This window comes from Geotrypetes seraphini, chromosome 3 (assembly GCF_902459505.1).
Source record: "Geotrypetes seraphini chromosome 3, aGeoSer1.1, whole genome shotgun sequence".
Classification (NCBI taxonomy): Eukaryota; Metazoa; Chordata; class Amphibia; order Gymnophiona; family Dermophiidae; genus Geotrypetes; species Geotrypetes seraphini.
Genome location: NC_047086.1, coordinates 383,606,403 through 383,623,713, shown reverse-complemented (window position 1 = coordinate 383,623,713; position 17,311 = coordinate 383,606,403). Strand labels below are relative to the sequence as shown.

The window sequence follows — 17,311 nt, the reverse complement described above, 5'->3', positions numbered from 1 at the left end:
GGATACCCACTCCCTCTTGCCGGAACCACCCTTCAAAGTCCCACGGCAGAAGGGATGCCTACTCCCTCCTGCCAGAGCCACCGAAGCACCCCCAACCATGATAGGCAGGAGGGATGCAAATGAGGACAGAGCTTGCAGGATTGGGGCAGGGACAGGGTCAGCTTGCGAGAATGGGAAGAGAACAGAGAGAACCCGCAGGGTGGGGAAAATTTGTCCCCGTGTCATTCCCATTCACAACCCCACTCACCCAGTGTATGAATGGGCCATAATTTCCTGCATAACGTATACTGTGATTCTGTACATTAAAAGTTAAGTGAAAATACTTTCTGTTGTGATGTTTTATTTGAATTGATTCATTCAACTATGAAATAGCAGTAAGACATCACAGAGGAGGTGAAAACAAGGGTCAAGGAAGTACATCATTACCCATTAAATGTTTGAACTACACAATTGGTGTAGAACTGAGTGTGCATTGGAGACCCTTTAGACCTCTTTCCATGCTGGACACTCGGAAGTGGGGTGATTTGTCATTATGGATGTTTCCAGTTTACCTCACTTCATCATCTTCTATACATCTATATCTCCCAAATCTAGGTGTGAGTTTTTATACCAGCTCTTTATTTGTTTTTTCACCGGTTTAAATGTGAGAAGTGTTTAACACACGATAAAAATGTTATGTTGGTGACCGGTGTGGAGGGGTGTGTGAGACCTATGATTACAAACCTGTCCTGCTGATTAACCATAACAGAATTTGATATTCTGGTTGGCGCAGGCTTCTGAGGTCTTTCCCTCCTAGAACTTATTTAAAATTCTATTCAATTGCACATAGAACCTGTACTACAGTTTGTTTGTTGTTCACATTGAAGAGGTTCAGATCCATTTCAGTTATATAGTAGTTGTGTAATATCTAAGGGTCACAAGGAGCAGCGTGGGTTTGAACCCCCAACCTCAGGGTGCTGAAGCTGTAGCTTTAACCACTGTGCCACATGTTTCTCCTAAATACTGTATATAGGAATGCTTATACCTGTTAACCTTAGTATGCTTTAAAGGAAAGATTGGGGCAAAAATGGGGTCTGAAGCAGGTGCCAAGCTTTGGAATGCACTGCCTGGTATTTTGCGATTTTGTGACGGGAGACTGAATTTTAGGAAAATGTTGAAACCACAATTATTTGTTAATGCCTTCATGTGCTAATGCTATTTGCTGCCGAAGCCTCACCGTCCTGTAAATGTTTTTATGGGATTTTGTCTTTCCATCTTGTTGGATGAATTTGAAAAAAAGGTTTTAATAACGAGACTGTTAGTTAATGTTTTATTGTGTTTGTTCTGTCGAAACATGTTTTAGTATTTTTAATATGTAATTTTGTAAACCGCATAGTTTTTATGCAGTATGTAAATTTTTAAATAAATACCTTCCCAAAAAAGCGGCTCCCCCTTTATAAAACTCCCTCCCTCACATGGAGAGCACTCTCACAAAGATATTGACAGTCATTCACTCTTACCGATATGTCAAAAGATCTTCTCCTCCATATTATCCAATACCTTAAAGGTTTAAATGAAAGAAAAAAGTTTTAAGCATAATTTTAAATTTTTAAAAAATTTTCCTTAGGAAGCCCATTCCACAAATTTGAGCCCAGACTTAAAAAAAAAAAGCTCTCTCCCTTGTCACTTCGTAGCATAATTAGTCATAACCATCGGAAATTCCTGCAAACATCTGAGGATTCTGCACATAAATACGATGCTTTCCAAGATGTAAAAGGCTTTATGAGCTAAAATCAGCACCATTACTTTACTGGTTACCACTGATAATACTGAAGCAAAGACGTAACATGGTCAAATTTATATTTACCGCCTAACAACTGGATTGCAGATTTTTGCAAAGTATGAAGTTTCTTCATCTGATGATTAGATAAACCGGCATAAACTGTATTGCAATAGTCTATTCTTGAGACGAATAAAGCATGCAGTAAGATATGCAAAGCTGCTTCATTAGAAGAATTCATCACTAAAATTTCCACCCTTTTATCAAGCTGCCGAGCAGGGTGAGGTACATAAGTACATAAGTTTTTTGTTTTTTTTTAAGTTTATTAGGATTTTATATACCGCCTATCAAGGTTATCTAAGCGGTTTTACAATCAGGTACTCAAGCATTTTCCCTATCTGTCCCGGTGGGCTCACAATCTATCTAACGTACCTGGGGCCAGTGTTCCCTCTAAGCGGGCGGGTGTTGTGAGCAAACTTTTTTCACTGTGAGCTAAAAATATCGGGCGCCAGCAAGTTATGAGCCAAATAAATATGTTGCTTTCTACCACAGAACTTCCTTACGTTTGTATGGAATCTATCCCCTTTCAACTTTAGAGAGTGCCCTCTCGTTCTCCCTGCCTTAGCTACTAAGTCTATTCCCTTCAGTACCTTGAATGTTTCTATCATGTCCCCTCTCAATCTCCTCTGCTCAAGGGAGAAGAGGCCCAGTTTCTCTAATCTTTCGCTGTACGGCAACTCCTCCAGCCCCTTAACCATTTTAGTTGCTCTTCTCTGGATCCTTTCGAGTAGTACCGTGTCCTTCTTAAAGTACCAGTGCTGGACGCAGTACTCCAGGTGAGGGCGTACCATGGCCCGGTACAGCAGCATGATAACCTTCTCTGTCTCTTCAGTCCAGCATCTGCCCCTTCCATTCACTGTCTGTCTTTCCCTGCCATCTCTCCTCCTGCCCCCCCCCCCACCCCCCAATTTGGTCTAGCATCCATCATCTTCCTTCTGTTCCCCTCATGGTCTGGCATCTCTATCCTTCCCTCCCCCCTGTGGTTTTTAGCATATCTCTCTTCTCATTTCCTCCACTCAGATCTGATCATTCTCTGCTCTCTCTTCCCTTTTCTTCTCTGGTCTTCCTTCTCTATTTTCTGCCTCCATCTAAATTAAATTCTTTCTTACTATTTAGTCCCATTTCCCTCTTTTCACTGTGTCTACACACAGCTTGTCACCCCTTTCCCTCACCCCTCCATTATCTTACTATTTTCTTCCCCCTTTATTTATCTCCTCCTTCCATCCAGTATGTGTTCTTTCCCCACTTCCATTCAGCATCTGCTCTCCCTTCTCAACTGACATCCATCTGCCTTCTGCTCTCTCTCCCTTCTTCTCACTTCCATCATCTGTCCCCTTCTCTCTCTCTCTCATCTCCTCCATTCCATCATCTGCCCCTTCTCTCTCTCTCTCTCTCTCTCTCCCCCCCCCCCCAACTTCCATCATCTGCCCCCCTTCCCCTCACCTTTGTGGGTCACTTTCTTTCCCCTGAGGGTGGCTCATGTCACAGGGGAAGCTTTGGCCGAGCAGAACCGCTTGATTGACAGTGGAACTTACTTGATTGATGTCGATGCTGGGGCCCGTTGCCGTTTGAAGGAAAAAAAAAAAGGTGGAAAAAAGGAACCTGTAAAGGCGAGAGGAAGGGAAACCTCCAGGACAGCTGCTTTTTGCCCTCCTTCAGCGGCCCAAGAGTTCAGACCAGCAGCGGCAGCTCTGTATGCTTTTAACTTCGGCACAGAGCTGCCCCTAATCAATAGTTTAGCGCGGTTTCATGAGGCAGCCTCGGGGCCTTTGATAGCCGGCCCGCTTCGATGATGCGATGTGGGCCGGCCTAGCAAAGGCCCCGAGGCTGCCTTATGAAACCGCGCTAAACTATTGATTAGGGGCAGCTCTGTGCCGAAGTTAAAAGCATACACAGCTGCCGCTGCTGGTCTGGAGGTGCGGAGACAAGGCAGGAGGCAAACGCGGTGGAAGGCAGGAGTCCCGGCGAAGGCAGGAGTCCCGGCACAGCGACTGCAACAGGAAGTTGCAAGTCAGTTGACGCCGGCCTTTCGTTGCGGCGGGGACCGAATCCTTCGCGGACCGGCAAGATTTTGTTTGCGGACCGGCGGTTGAAGAACTGTGCTCTACACTGTGTGCGCTGTGACGAGAAACTTGTGCGCTGCGAGGTAATATTTTGAGCGCCAGCGCACCCCAGCGCAGCTTAGCGGGAACGCTTGGGGCTATGGAGGATTAAGTGACTTGCCTAGAGTCACAAGGAGCAGCGCGGGATTTGAACCCACAACCCCAGGCTGTAGCTTCAACCACTGCGCCACACACTCCTCCATAAGTACATAAGTAGTCGCCTCCGCCGGGGCAGACCAGAGGTCCATCCTGCCAGCGGTCCGCTCACGCGGCGGCCCATCAGGCATATTGCCTGAGCAGCGGTCCCTGACTAATTTTATACCTACCTCTACACTTATCTCTAAACCTTCCACTACTCTTATCTGTACCCCTCAATCCCTTTGTCCTCCAGGAACCTATCCAGGTCTTCCTTGAAACCCTGTACTGTGCTATTTCCTATCACGGCCTCCGGAAGGGTGTTCCATGTGTCCACCACCCTCTGTGTGAAAAAGAATTTCCTTGCGTTTGTTCTAAATCTGTCCCCCTTCAATTTCATCGAGTGACCCCTTGTTCTTGTGGTTTCTTTCAAATTGAAAAATCTGTCCTTGTCAACCTTTTCGATGCCCCTCAGGATCTTGAAGGTCTCTATCATATCTCCTCTGAGTCTCCGCTTTTCCAGGGAGAACAGCCCCAGCTTCTTCAGTCTGTCAGTGTATGTAAGGTTTTCCATACCCTTAATCAGTTTAGTTGCTCTTCTCTGGTAAATGCCGAGCTGCCCTTTCTATTCCTATAGGTGGCTCGGCATTGATGAAGAGGGGGGGTGGGGGTTAAATTCCGCAGAACCATAAATCCTTCCCATTCTACCTTAGATACTTGTTCATCGAAAGTTCATTTAGCGCAGTGGACTCAAACTCAAACCCTTTGCAGGGCCACATTTTGGATTCGTAGGTACTTGGAGGGCCTCTAAAAAAATAGTTAACATCTTATTAAAGAAACGACAATTTTGCGTGAGGTAAAACTCTTCATAGTTTATAAATCCTTCCTTTTGGCTAAGGGCTCATTTTACTAAGGTGCGCTAGCGTTTTTAGAACGCACTAAAGATGAGCGTGTGCTATCCACGCGCTAAATGGAAAAATACTAATGCAAGCTCTATGGAGGCATTAGCGTTTAACGTGCACGGCATTATAGCGCGCGTTAAAACCGCTAGGGCACCTTAGTAAAAGGAGCCCTATGTCTTAGTAATAATATTGTCATTTATAACTAAAGAGACATATGATCAAGAAACTGTTTTATTTTACTTTTGTGATTATGATAAACATACCGAGGGGCTCAAAATAGTACCTGGCGGGCCGCGGGTTTGAGTCAATAAGTATCCCCAGATATCAAAGGCAGCCAAAAGAAAAAATATTCAATATTTTTATATCAAGCGTTTTACCATAATGTATTTGTATGTTTTAAATAGGTAATCTAATTACTTCGACCATTTATTTCTGATCAAATAACTATGGGGCTCATAATAAAAAAAAAAAAAAAACGTCTAAAAAGTGGCCTAAATGGGTACTTGGACGATCAAAAAGCCTGATCGTCCAAGTACCCATAATCAAAGCTGGTTATAAACATATGTAAAACCAGCTTAGGCCTTTCCCCTGCCTCTAAACGCACAGAGAGAAAAGAGGCGTTTTTAGAGGCGGGGAAACGGTGGGCGGTGGGCCGACCTAGACCTAGGCATACAACAGATATAACCAAAGATTTTGACAGGTTGCCTAGTCGGCACTTATACGTTTTGACTTAGACCAAGTCAAAACAGATATAAGTGCCGAAAAAGGGGCCGCTGAGCTGATCGCTGCAGCTCAGTGGCCCCAGCAACCTGCCTATCACTGCAGGACAGATGGCTCATCTCTCCTGCCGCGATGATGATCGCCCAGCCCCCTCCAAACCGCGGCACTTTGGGGTGAGCATCGGGGCAGGGCATCTCCCCTGCCGGTGATGCTCACCCTGAAGTGCCGCGGTTCGGAGGGGGGTGGGCGATCATCATCGCGGCAGGAGAGATGAGCCATCTCTCCTACAGCGATGAGCCCTACCCCCTACAACAATCGGGCAAGAGGGAGCCCAAGCCCTCCTGCCCGGTGGCACCCTCAACCCCCCCTCCCTCCCCAGCCGATTCCGATGGAGCCAGGAGAGAGCCCAAGTCCTCCTGGCCCGGTGACACCCCCTACCCCCCACCTCCAATAAATACGAACCCCCCCGCCGACCTTCCAAACCCCCCTACCTTTAAATCGTTGGTCGGACGGACGGGTGCCAAGCCCGTCCAGCCGACAGGCCAGCCATCCGCTGAATGGCTGGCTTTAGGGCCTTATTGGCCCAGGCAGCTCAAATCCTGCCCACGGGAGGGGCCTAAGCCTACTGGGCCTATTCCGGTTGGCCCAGGTGTCTCAGACCCCACCTGTGGGCAGGATTTGAGCCGCCTGGGCCAATCAGGCCCTAAGGCCAGCCATTCAACGGATGGGCTGGGCACTCGTCCATCCGACCAACGATTTAAAGGTAGGAAGGTTGGGGGGTCGTATTTTAGTGGAGGTGGGGGGTAGGGGGTGTCACCAGGCCAGGAGGGCTTGGGCTCCCTCCTGGCCGCATCAGAATCGGCGGTGGGGAGGGGGGTTGGGGATCGCCGGGCCAGGAAGGCTTGGGCTCCCTCCTGACCCCGATCGTGTTGGGCAGGTGGGGGGTCACGGTGCTGCTGGGCAGGATGGCTTGGGCTCCCTCCTGCCTGGATTGTTGTAGGGGGGGGGATTCTGTAACCGGTGTTGTTTTTGACAGACACCGGTTACAGAATCCAGCTTTTAGGCGAAGGACTGGCTCCTCCTTCGCCTAAAAGCTCTTGTGTTGGGTATTTGGGACTTAGGCTTTTTTTGATTGATTATATGTTGTTAGTGTAGACATAGTGGTGGTCTGGGCATTTAAACAACTGAACGTAGAGGCAGGCCATTATCAAAATAAACCTCCAACGTCACCGACACGAATGGTCGGCTAAGGTGGGTGCTCCGCAAGCCCCGGCGATAATTCAGCATTTTCCCGGCATTTTCGCTGCGTGTTTTACACCCGAAGTGGTTATCTTGGAACCGGTGAGCAACGAGCGATACATTACTGAGGATGATGGCGGGACAGCCGAAAAAAAACTCTGCAGGATTACTCTTTTCTCCCGCATGACGGGGGTAGGCTTAAAATGGCGGCTGCGGAGACAGGAAGTGCAGCGAGGCCTATGGAGGTAATCTCTGTTGCGGCTGGAGAGGAGGGGAGGCCCTCGGCAGCGGAGACTTTGGCAGAATTAAAGTTAATGCTTCAGGACATTCATACTGATATTAAATCTGTTCGTAATGAATTATCGACCCTGGCAACAGACCTGAGAGGTGAGATTGCGGAGCTGGGACATAGGGTGGCTGAGACGGAGGAGGGCTTAGAACAACATCAAGAGCATTTGCTGGACTTGGATACTAAAACGAAGGATTTACAGGCTCACCAAACCTTTGTGCTTGATAAGCTGGAGGACTTGGAGAATCGTGGACGGCGCTCTAACTTGCGGATTCGAGGTGTGCCTGAGCTGGCGGAATATGTTAATAGTGAGAGAGTGGTGCAGCAGGTGGCTAGCATGCTATTGTCAACAGATACGGTGGTCATGGCTCCTGATGATATTCATTTGGAACGTGCACATAGAGCATTGATGGCGCCAAGGGGGAACAAACCCCGTGACATAATAGCTTGCTTTGTGGACTTTAAAACTAAAGAGGCGGTCATGCGAGCAGCTCGGGCACAGCCTAATTTGAAATTAGACTCTTTCGACATTGAGATATATCAAGATTTGGCTGCTGTGACATTGAGACGTCGAGCGGAGTTGCGTCCAGTACTTCGCTATCTGAAGGAGCGATCTATTAAATATCGTTGGCAATATCCTTTTGCGTTATTGTTCTATCTAGAAGGAAGATTACGCACAGTGCGCTCATTGGAGGATGCAGCTCAAATTTTCCCTTCGGTTCAATTCACTGGGGAGATACCATCATCCAGTAGTCGGCTGGGACAGGCTCCTGTGTTGGGTGAACGTCCCCAGCGACCCCGTTGGCAAAGGGTTGCCCGGATGGGGGGTCGTCTTACTAGGAATTCGCCGGGGGCAGCGGCCGGTTTGGTTGCTGGACCCTGATATTATAACCTGGAGATATGTGTGGGATTTGGTTTCTTTCAGGGGCTCTGTTTATCTATGATAAGAGGGGTTTCTGGGGAGAGTATTTATGTTCTGTTTGGTCGGTTGGGCTGCTGGGAAGGGGTGTGGTTGGGGGGTTATATGGGGTTTTCTCAGGTGTGTTGGGTTGGTGGGGAGTGATTTTATTTGGGGATCCTCCTTTTGGGATTTGATTGGTGATTGTGTTGTTGCTGGATTGCTATGCTTTTGAGGAAGGGGGTGTTTTGGGAGGGATTTGGATGTGAATGTTTGGGAATGTTGGGAATTTTGGGTTTTATATGAGTGGGGTTTGCGGTAGCTCTTTCTTCTTCCTTGGACCTAGGTCTTTCAGTTGGGGATAGGCTTGGGTATGGAGTTTGGGGGGGTGGAGGGATGGGAGGAGAAGGGGATGGGTTTGGGGTGGGAAGGGATTGCTGGCAGTTGTTTTGTTTTTTGGTGGCAGCTGTGGAGTGGGGAGACCTCTGGGGCTAGTGGAGGTGAAGTTCTTTGGCATTATAAGCAGCTATGGATGTTAATACGATTTGATGTCTGTTCCAGAGTTTAGACTTCTCACGTTGAATGTGCGAGGCCTAAATACAGCGTATAAGCGGCGGCATTTATTTAGGGAGGCTCGAAGACTGAGACCTCAGGTTCTTTTTTTGCAAGAGACGCATCTCCGTTCACGTCATGAACATTTATTGCATAATCCTCTTTTTTCAGGAATTTATTTAGCTTCTAATAAGGCTGATAAGAAAAGTAAGGGGGTGGGGATCTTGATTGCGAGTACGGTTCACACAGTGTGCAAGCGGGTCATTCGGGATGGGGAAGGTCGTTATCTAATTTTGGTAGCTCAAATTGATGGAGACTGGTATACATTGGTCAATGTCTACGCTCCCAATGAACATCAAAGTCGCTTTTTTAGTAGGCTAGAGGCTCGAATTCAGACTTGTGTGGAAGGAACGTTAGTGATGGGGGGGGATTTTAATCTCACTTTGGATCCTTTGGTTGATAATTCTGCCTCAGGTGTGCGTTATGGAAAGATGGAGAGGAAGAGTTTACGAACTCTTTTGTGTCACTGGGATTTATGTGATCTCTGGCGGAAAGCGAATCCCACGGTGAGGGATTATACTTATTTTTCTTCAGTACATAATACGGCCTCTAGGATAGATTTGTGGCTGGGTGAAGAGGGCTTAGTGTCGCGTTTGAGGCAATGTTCTATAGAATCAAGTACATTATCTGATCACTCGCCAGTGCTTTTAATTTTGGAGCGGAGTGGAGAAAGGCGCCCACGTCCGCCTTGGCGTTTTCCTGCTGGGCTTTTGCTAAATCCTGTGAATGTTGAATGGCTGGGTAAGGCTATGATGGAATATTTAGAGTTTAATGATCTGGATGGGATTTCACCGGGGTTGTTGTGGGAAGCTTTTAAAGCAGTAATTAGGGGTCAGGTGATAGGTTTGACTGTACGAGAGCGTAGAGTGAAGGAGGGTGTGGAATGCTTGCTCCGAGGGGAGATTCAGGTATTGGAGAGGAGGGAGAAACGTGTGGAATTAACGTCTCAGGAACGAGAGAGGTTGCAGGCACTGCGAATTCAACTTAGGGCGTTGGAATTAGAGGAGATACGGAGTGCTTTGCAAGTGGTCCAGCAAACCTTTTTTGAATTTGGCAATAAATCAAGCCGCCTGTTGGCCCATAAACTTAAAAAAAGGGTTTATCGTAATTTTATACCCGCAATAAGAACTGGTGAGGGTCGTCGGGTTACAGGCTCTATGGACATTGGACATGAGTTTAGGGATTATTATGCCTCTCTCTATGGCCAGGCTGCTGATGTGTCGGTAGGTGAGATTGAGGGATTTCTGGATAAGGTGCAGCTGCCCTCTCTGAATGGTGGAGAGGCTTGTCAGCTTTCTTTACCTATCACCCTTGATGAAGTTCGGGAGGCGATTGAGGCTTTGCCGGTGGGCTCTTCACCGGGATTGGATGGTTTTACAAATGTTTTTTATAAGAGGTTTCAGGGAATTGTTGCTCCAGTACTGGTTCGGGTCTTTAATGCTTTTGAAGAGGAATCTATTTTACCGGCTTCTTGGCGTTTGGCAGCTGTGACATTGTTATTAAAACCAAATAAGGATAGTGAGGATTGTGGTTCTTATCGGCCTATATCATTATTGAATTCTGATTATAAAATCTTTACAAAAATTTTGGCGCAGCGATTACAGCGTGTGATACCGGCTTTGATAAAGGTAGAACAGGCAGGCTTTATTTGTAAACGCCAAGCGTTTGATAATATTAAAACTTCCCTCCACTTGATTTGGTATGCAACTCGTTATAATGTTCCAGCGATATTGCTTTCTTTGGACGCTGAGAAAGCTTTTGATCGGGTGGCTTGGGGTTTTCTGTTTGGTGTTATGTTTAAGTTAGGGTTTGATGAAAAGTTTCTTTTTTGGCTTCGATTGTTATATAGGGCTCCATTGGCTAGCTTTAAGATCAATGGGTTTTTCACGGACCCTATAGAATTGGGTCGGGGAACAAGGCAGGGTTGCCCTTTATCACCCTTGCTGTTTGCTTTGGCAATGGAACCTTTTGCATGTTTGATACGGCAGCATGGCCATATTCAGGGGTTGGTAGTGGATAACCAGTCTTATAAGATTTTGCTGTTTGCAGATGATGTTCTTTTGTTTTTGCGGAATCCTATGGATTCCTTACCGTATTTGATTCAGGCTTTGGATGATTATGGGCGGGTTTCTGGATTTCGGGTAAATATGGATAAGTCTGAAATTCTTAATGTTAATCTCTCATCTGTTCAGGTTCAGTTGCTTCAGGATCAATATGCTTTTCGTTGGGCGAAGAAATCTCTTAAATATTTGGGAGTGCAATTGACAGCTAGCCCAGATTCGTTATTTGCGGTTAATTTCCCTCCATTGCAGCAACGACTCTTTCAAGATTTGGATAAATGGGAAGGTATGACTATTGGGTGGATGGGTCGTATAGCAGCTGTTAAGATGATGTTGCTTCCGAAGCTTTTATTTTTGTTTATGGCTTTACCAATTGAGATACCGATGGGGTATTTTCGCTTATTGAATCGTAAAGTGTTTGCTTACATTTGGAAACGTAAACCTCCACGGGTACGGAGAGCCCTTTTATATCAGCGTAAACAGCAGGGAGGGATGGGAGTCCCTAATTTCCGCCTTTACTATCAAGCGGCTTTATTACAAGCAGTGGCTGCATGGATTGGCTATGAAGACCGTCTTTGGATGTATTTGGAACAGGCTTGTTTGCCGGATATATCGCTGTGGAGGCTTCCGTGGGCTCCAATTTCCATCTTAAGGGCACATTTGAAAATAGACAATCCTTTTTTGAGAGTAATTTTAAATACTTGGTATCAGTTAAGACGAAAGATGTTTCCGGAGCGTAGACATTTTTCCTTGTCTCCCATAAGTCTACTGGAGGGTTTTGTTCCAGGGGGTGTGGACCCTATTCGGCATAGGTGGGTTCGAGCAGGATTGCGTACTGTTGGTCAAATTTGGCAGGATGGAGCTTTGCTTCCTTTTGCACAACTACAGGATGAGTATGGGCTTAGTCACACTGATGTGTTACCGTACGCGCAATTGAGCACCTTTCTATATAAACAGGCATATTGGGACTTGCTCTTGGGAGATACAAAATTAGAAGTGGCTTTGCAGAAAGGGATTGGGAGGGGAGGGATTTCTTATTTATATCGGGCTCTATTATTGAGGGAGGACCCGGAGGATAGTTATCGTTCTATTTGGGAGAGGGAAATTGGAAGAGTTTTGGATGATAAGGAGTGGGGTTTTTGCTATCGGAGTCTTTTTTCTTTGCCTCTCACTTCTTTACTTTTGGAAAATGGGTATAAACTTTACTATCGTTGGTATCTGACACCAGTAAAATTAGTCTCTTTTGGGGTCACTCTTTCAGATCTCTGTTGGAGGGGTTGTGGTCAGGTAGGTTCTTTTAGGCATATTTGGTGGTCCTGCCCTAAGGTTCGGGACTATTGGAATATGGTGGGGCAAATATTGGTTCAAATTGTAGGGAAGCATATTCCGTTGTTGCTGGAGTGTTGCTTACTCAATTTGCCTTTTCCGGGGTTTTCTTCCCGGGAACATCGTTTGGCTGTTTTTGTGATCACCTTAGCAAGGGTGGCTTTAGCGGGTTGTTGGCGTTCCGCTAAGGTTCCTGAGCGAGAATACTTGCTTAATCGTTTGGATACGATTCAGTTGATGTGTAAATTGACTGCCATGCGGCGGATGCGCATGGAGCCTTATAGGACTGTATGGTCTGGTTATGTTGCTTGGAGGTCTTCCTCACTCCACATGAGCCTGGTATTGGATTAGGTGGGAAGGGGGTAGGGGTGGGGGGGGTGGGGGGGGATATATTGAGGTTTGGATTGTTTTACCATATGATGAATAATATGTCTGCTGTATTTAGCTAAAGGATATTTGTTTAGATGAGAAGCTATGACATTTGGCTTTGTGTGCTTTCTGATGATATGTTGGTGTTTTCTTTTGTATTTTATATTTTTAAAACTAATAAAAAAATTTATTTCGGGAAAAAAAATAAACCTCCTTTTGGACTTTTTTTTGATAATGGACATTTTCCCTGCTTCTACTTTCAACGTTTAAGGCCTTAGGCCAAAAGGGGACTTAGAAGTTGTTGTTTTTTTTTATTATGCCCCTCCACTTGTTTGTATATGGATGTGTAATAGGTTATCTGCCATTTCAAGGCACCCAAAAAATTAACAGTGATCCTTTTCTTTTTCCTTCCCTTCTTAGAAAACCAAAAGAGATGTAAATAATTTTGATCAGGATTTTACTCGAGAAGAGCCAGTATTAACACCGGTGGATGATACAATCGTTAAGCAAATCAATCAGGATGAATTTAAAGGATTCTCGTATTTTGGAGAGGAGCCACTGCCCTAGGAACGGCGTCGTCGTCCCAAACGAACGATGCTGCAAAATACAAGTGGTCCTAAGAAGATCATCAAAGTCATTCAGTGGAGCGAGAACTACTTCTCTGTCCTTGAGCCTGCATCCCCTATCTAAATTATTTATTGATGTATTTGTCTATTTTAAGGTTATGTTCTGAAGACGCTTGGAATTTCTCTTCCCAAAAAACCATGCAGAAACGTTTTCTGTTAGCAACTGCAGAGGTAACACACTGCCATAAATCCACTGTTAACTTGAGTCTTTTCCCAGCACAGCGAAAGCATGTATTTCTCATTTTGGGCCCCTTTTACAAAGTTTATGGAACGCCCTTCCCCGTTACCTTAGGAAAGAAGATAACCTGAGCACCTCCAAATCCAATCTTAAGGCTTTTCTATTTAAAGATGCTTTTGCTACTTAATTACCCCATTTGTTTTGTCCCCGTCTCGCTACTTCCTCTTTTTCTGCATAGACACATTCTCCCATCCTATTGTATCACTCCCTTTTTTGTTGTTTTGTTTAATTAGGCAATTCTTGTAACTAGTATCTCCTCCCTACCTCTTCTATCAAGTCTCTGTCCAACGTCTGTATGTATATAGCCATGTTTTGCTTTTAAATATGGTGGTATATAAAAATAAACTTGAAACTTGCGGTAAAGGCACTGAAGCCCAGAGGAATTGAATGGGCTTTGGTGCATTTACTGCAGAAGCATCGCTACCATGGCTTTGTAGAAGGGGGTCCTTCATGCTTATCTAACTGCCATATGCCACAGAAAGATAAGGGTTTCTTTCCTGCACATGTAAATATTGGTTTAACAGGAGGAATATCTCTCCTGTGTGCAGTTCTATGCTTCCCACACCCAGGGAATGGCATTTCTCAGAAAATATACTGCAGGGGGTCTTCAAATCCAGTCCTCTAGGTCACTATCGCAAACTATTTGCCACGGTGAGATTCTAGGTGTGCCATGAGAGTCACATCCTGAAGGCAGCCATCTGACACCGGCATCTCTCCTCGCTGGCACCTTCCCCCCCCCACCCCCCCCACCCCCGGTCACAGTAATTTCAGGGTTAGTAAGCTCAGGGCCCTGTGACACCACACATGTGCATGACATCATCGTATCTATGTCTGTGCATGCCCGGAGGCCCTACAGACGCGGCCCTGAGTTTAGCGTGCCAGGGCTTGGAAAAGTTTGCAAGGCACCGCCCTAGGTTCACAACCCAACCCGGCGTTCAGGATTTCCACCGTGAATATGTACGAGATCTATTTTGCGTTCATTGCGTGTAAATAGATCTCGTCCAGGTTCATTGTGGAAATCCTGAAAACCAGGCCGGATCGTAGACCCGGAGGACTGGATTTGAGGACTCCTGCCATTCTACCCACACGGTCCATTCCCCTTGCCAGTGGTGGTGTGCAAGGGTAATGTTAAAAGAATCCACCACAGAAAAAAAAAATGTAATGACAGATAGCACTATATTTATTTATTGGGGAAAAAAAAAGCCATTTAATATTTTATAGGTATATTTTAAAGGGCTAAATTTTAAGAGGAAACTCGCTTTCAGAAACCATCTCCTTCCTAGCTCGCTAGCCAATCTGTTTGTTGAACCCGGTTTACTTTATGCAGAAAGGCAAAGCGTTCATCTTGCCAGAAAGCATAAAACACTGGCGTCACAAGGCTGTAATTGTTGCGTTGTGCTTATCAGAGTGGCAATTCTTTCCTCTTCTCCTCGCGTTGCTTGTTTAACCTCCCCCCCCCCACACACACACACACCTGAGTTGTGTGCATTTTCAACTGTTGAGTGTTACCTTTGCAGTCTTAAAAATACCACAACACCGCTGTCTCTTACACGAAATTTGAAAATTGTACTATGAAAAAAAACACAACCCCACAGAACCATGGCTAAACCCCTGTATTTGGTGAATGTGTACTGAAAGACTGAAGATCAAATGTTCCAAAACTGACGAAGTAGATTGATTTGTATGTGTGTGTGTTGTGTGTATGATTATGTTTGTGTGCTCAAAAATGGGTAACTTATAAGGACAATATTATTAATGTGAAGTTACCTACTGTAGATAAGCCAACAGTGTTATGTACCTTTTTTTATTTCCAGGAGTTTCCGTGTTTGTGTGTATATGTTTTATTGAGCTCATTTTGTTATCTATTTTACTGGACTGACCAATGGCAGCTAGTGGGGGTTCATTTTAATTAATGCACATGGATCCTTAGCTGCCCAGAATATATATATATATATATATATATATATATATATATACTTGTAAGTGGCAAAGTGGCACTGAAAAAGCTTTTTTGCCTTTTGTACAGGTGAGATTTGTATATAGTGTTTGCTGCAAGGCCTGTGGAGTTTCTTGAATATAGAGGTATCAACCGCTGCATGTTTGGGCATATTATAAAAATTTTAAAAAAATGTAGTCTATGAAAGAATAATTATAAACGTCCATGTGCAATACTCTTGTATGTGTATTGATTCAAGTTGCTGTCAAGAGAGATGAAAATTTCTTTGGTTATAAAAGATGTAACCCTATTAAGCTACACTAAAATTTCTTGTATAGTTTTATTCAACTTTATAAAAGATACAACTGAGATAGGAAGAGAGAGAGTGAGAAAAAGAGAGAGACAATGGTGGACAAAGATCCTGGGACATTAGATTTCGGAGACCATTTGCGTCTCGAGGATAAGGCGTTCCTCGTGTCAGTTTTGTGTCTGGCTGCTCTTAACGCTCTGTTCCCGATAATGGCATACAGTTCCATTTTGTTTTTTAAAAAACTCAGGTGTAATTATTATATAGTTTTATGATGATTTCAGATATTAAATATTGTGCTCTATCAGCTCATTTGTTCTGAAGACAGGTGATCTGTGATGGATCAAAGCGTAGATTAATATAATTTATTGTCGGTAACATTGTGTTCTGGGAAGGAAAAAGCACTCCTGGAACTGAGTACAAGCACAGAAATAGCATTGTAATTGCATCATCTCATTACGTTTGGTTTTTGGGGGGGTTTTTTTTTAGGGAGTGGGATGGAAGTAAAAACAGTAACGTCTACCCGTGAAGTTCGAGGTCTCACTACTGGCTCTGTGCGTTTCTTCACCACAATTAGCTTTGGCCATCCAGGCAGGAACTGGCTGTGATGCTACCTGTTCTTTCCAATGGGTCAGTTGACCGGCTGGAAAAACAAGCTCTTTTGCATGGTGCACTGCTGTCTGTTTGAAAGTATAGGCCTTTCGACAAACTCATTAGCTGCTTCTGGCGAGAGAGGGCGGTGGGAAAATAAGTCGGAGGGCACATTCGGAAGCCGAGTGCCCAGTTTTTAGCCTGGCCTCTTGCCAGCATGACATTGTGTATCTCAAGAGGCCTCAGGACCTGCATTTTGTCCCAAGTGTGGTGTTTTGCTACATACGCAAGAGAGGTTAAAACTTTTGCATGGGCAGAGGGTTTCTTCTGTACAAGTAAGGGTCTCAAAGTCCCTCCTTGAGGGCCGCAATCCAGACGGGTTTTCAGGATTTCCCCAATGAATATGCAGGGATGTTACCTGTTGTATCATGTGTCGGAGTGTGTTTTGGGTCAGTTGCTGTAAAAATCTGAAAAGGCAGATCCAAAAGTGGACCTGGAGAGTTTAAATGGTCAAAAGTGCATTTCAAGTATCATTCCCTCCTAGCTGTATAAATGCTATGTAATAATTAAGAAGGGAGGAAGGAGGGGGCCAGACCCATGTCTTCTTGGGTCCCTCTCAGGTGCCTTTCAGGGGAGAAGTTTAGAACAAACGCCAGGAGGTTCTTCTTCACACAGAGGGTTGTGGACACATGGAACGCGCTCCCGGAGGAAGTGGTCGGGCAGAGTACGCTACGGGGATTCAAAGAGGGATTGGATGGATTCCTGAAGGATAGGGGGATTGAGGGATACAGATAAGGGTAGATAAGAGTATGGAAAGAGTATAGATAAAAACAAGGGGGCTATAGGGCTAAATCAAGATAACATGACAGGTCATGGACCTGATGGGCCGCCGTGGGTGTGGACTGCTGGGCGCGATGGACCTCTGGTCTGACCCAGCGGAGGCAAATTCTTATGTTCTTATGTAATACTCATGAGATCTATGTACATGCACTGCTCTCAACATTCACTGGGGAAATCCTGAAAACTCCGACTGGATTGCAGCCCTCAAAGAGGGACTTTGAGATCCCTGAAGTAGAGGAATCGTTTTGTGGGGGTTTACATTAACAGGTCCGTCTGTTACCTTGAACGTTTTCTTTTAAAAA

At 45.2% G+C, this 17,311-nt stretch overlaps 1 protein-coding gene across 1 annotated transcript in view; it reads left to right on the top strand.

Moving 5' to 3' along the window:
- Positions 1-14,498, top strand: part of PRKCE (protein kinase C epsilon) — a 736,834-nt gene extending 722,336 nt beyond the window's left edge. The window contains exon 15 of the mRNA XM_033935756.1: positions 12,892-14,498. Coding sequence (XP_033791647.1) covers positions 12,892-13,038 — 147 coding nt within the window. The 3' untranslated portion in view covers positions 13,039-14,498. The remainder of the gene's footprint in view (positions 1-12,891) is intronic.
- Positions 14,499-17,311: the final 2,813 nt, after the last annotated feature.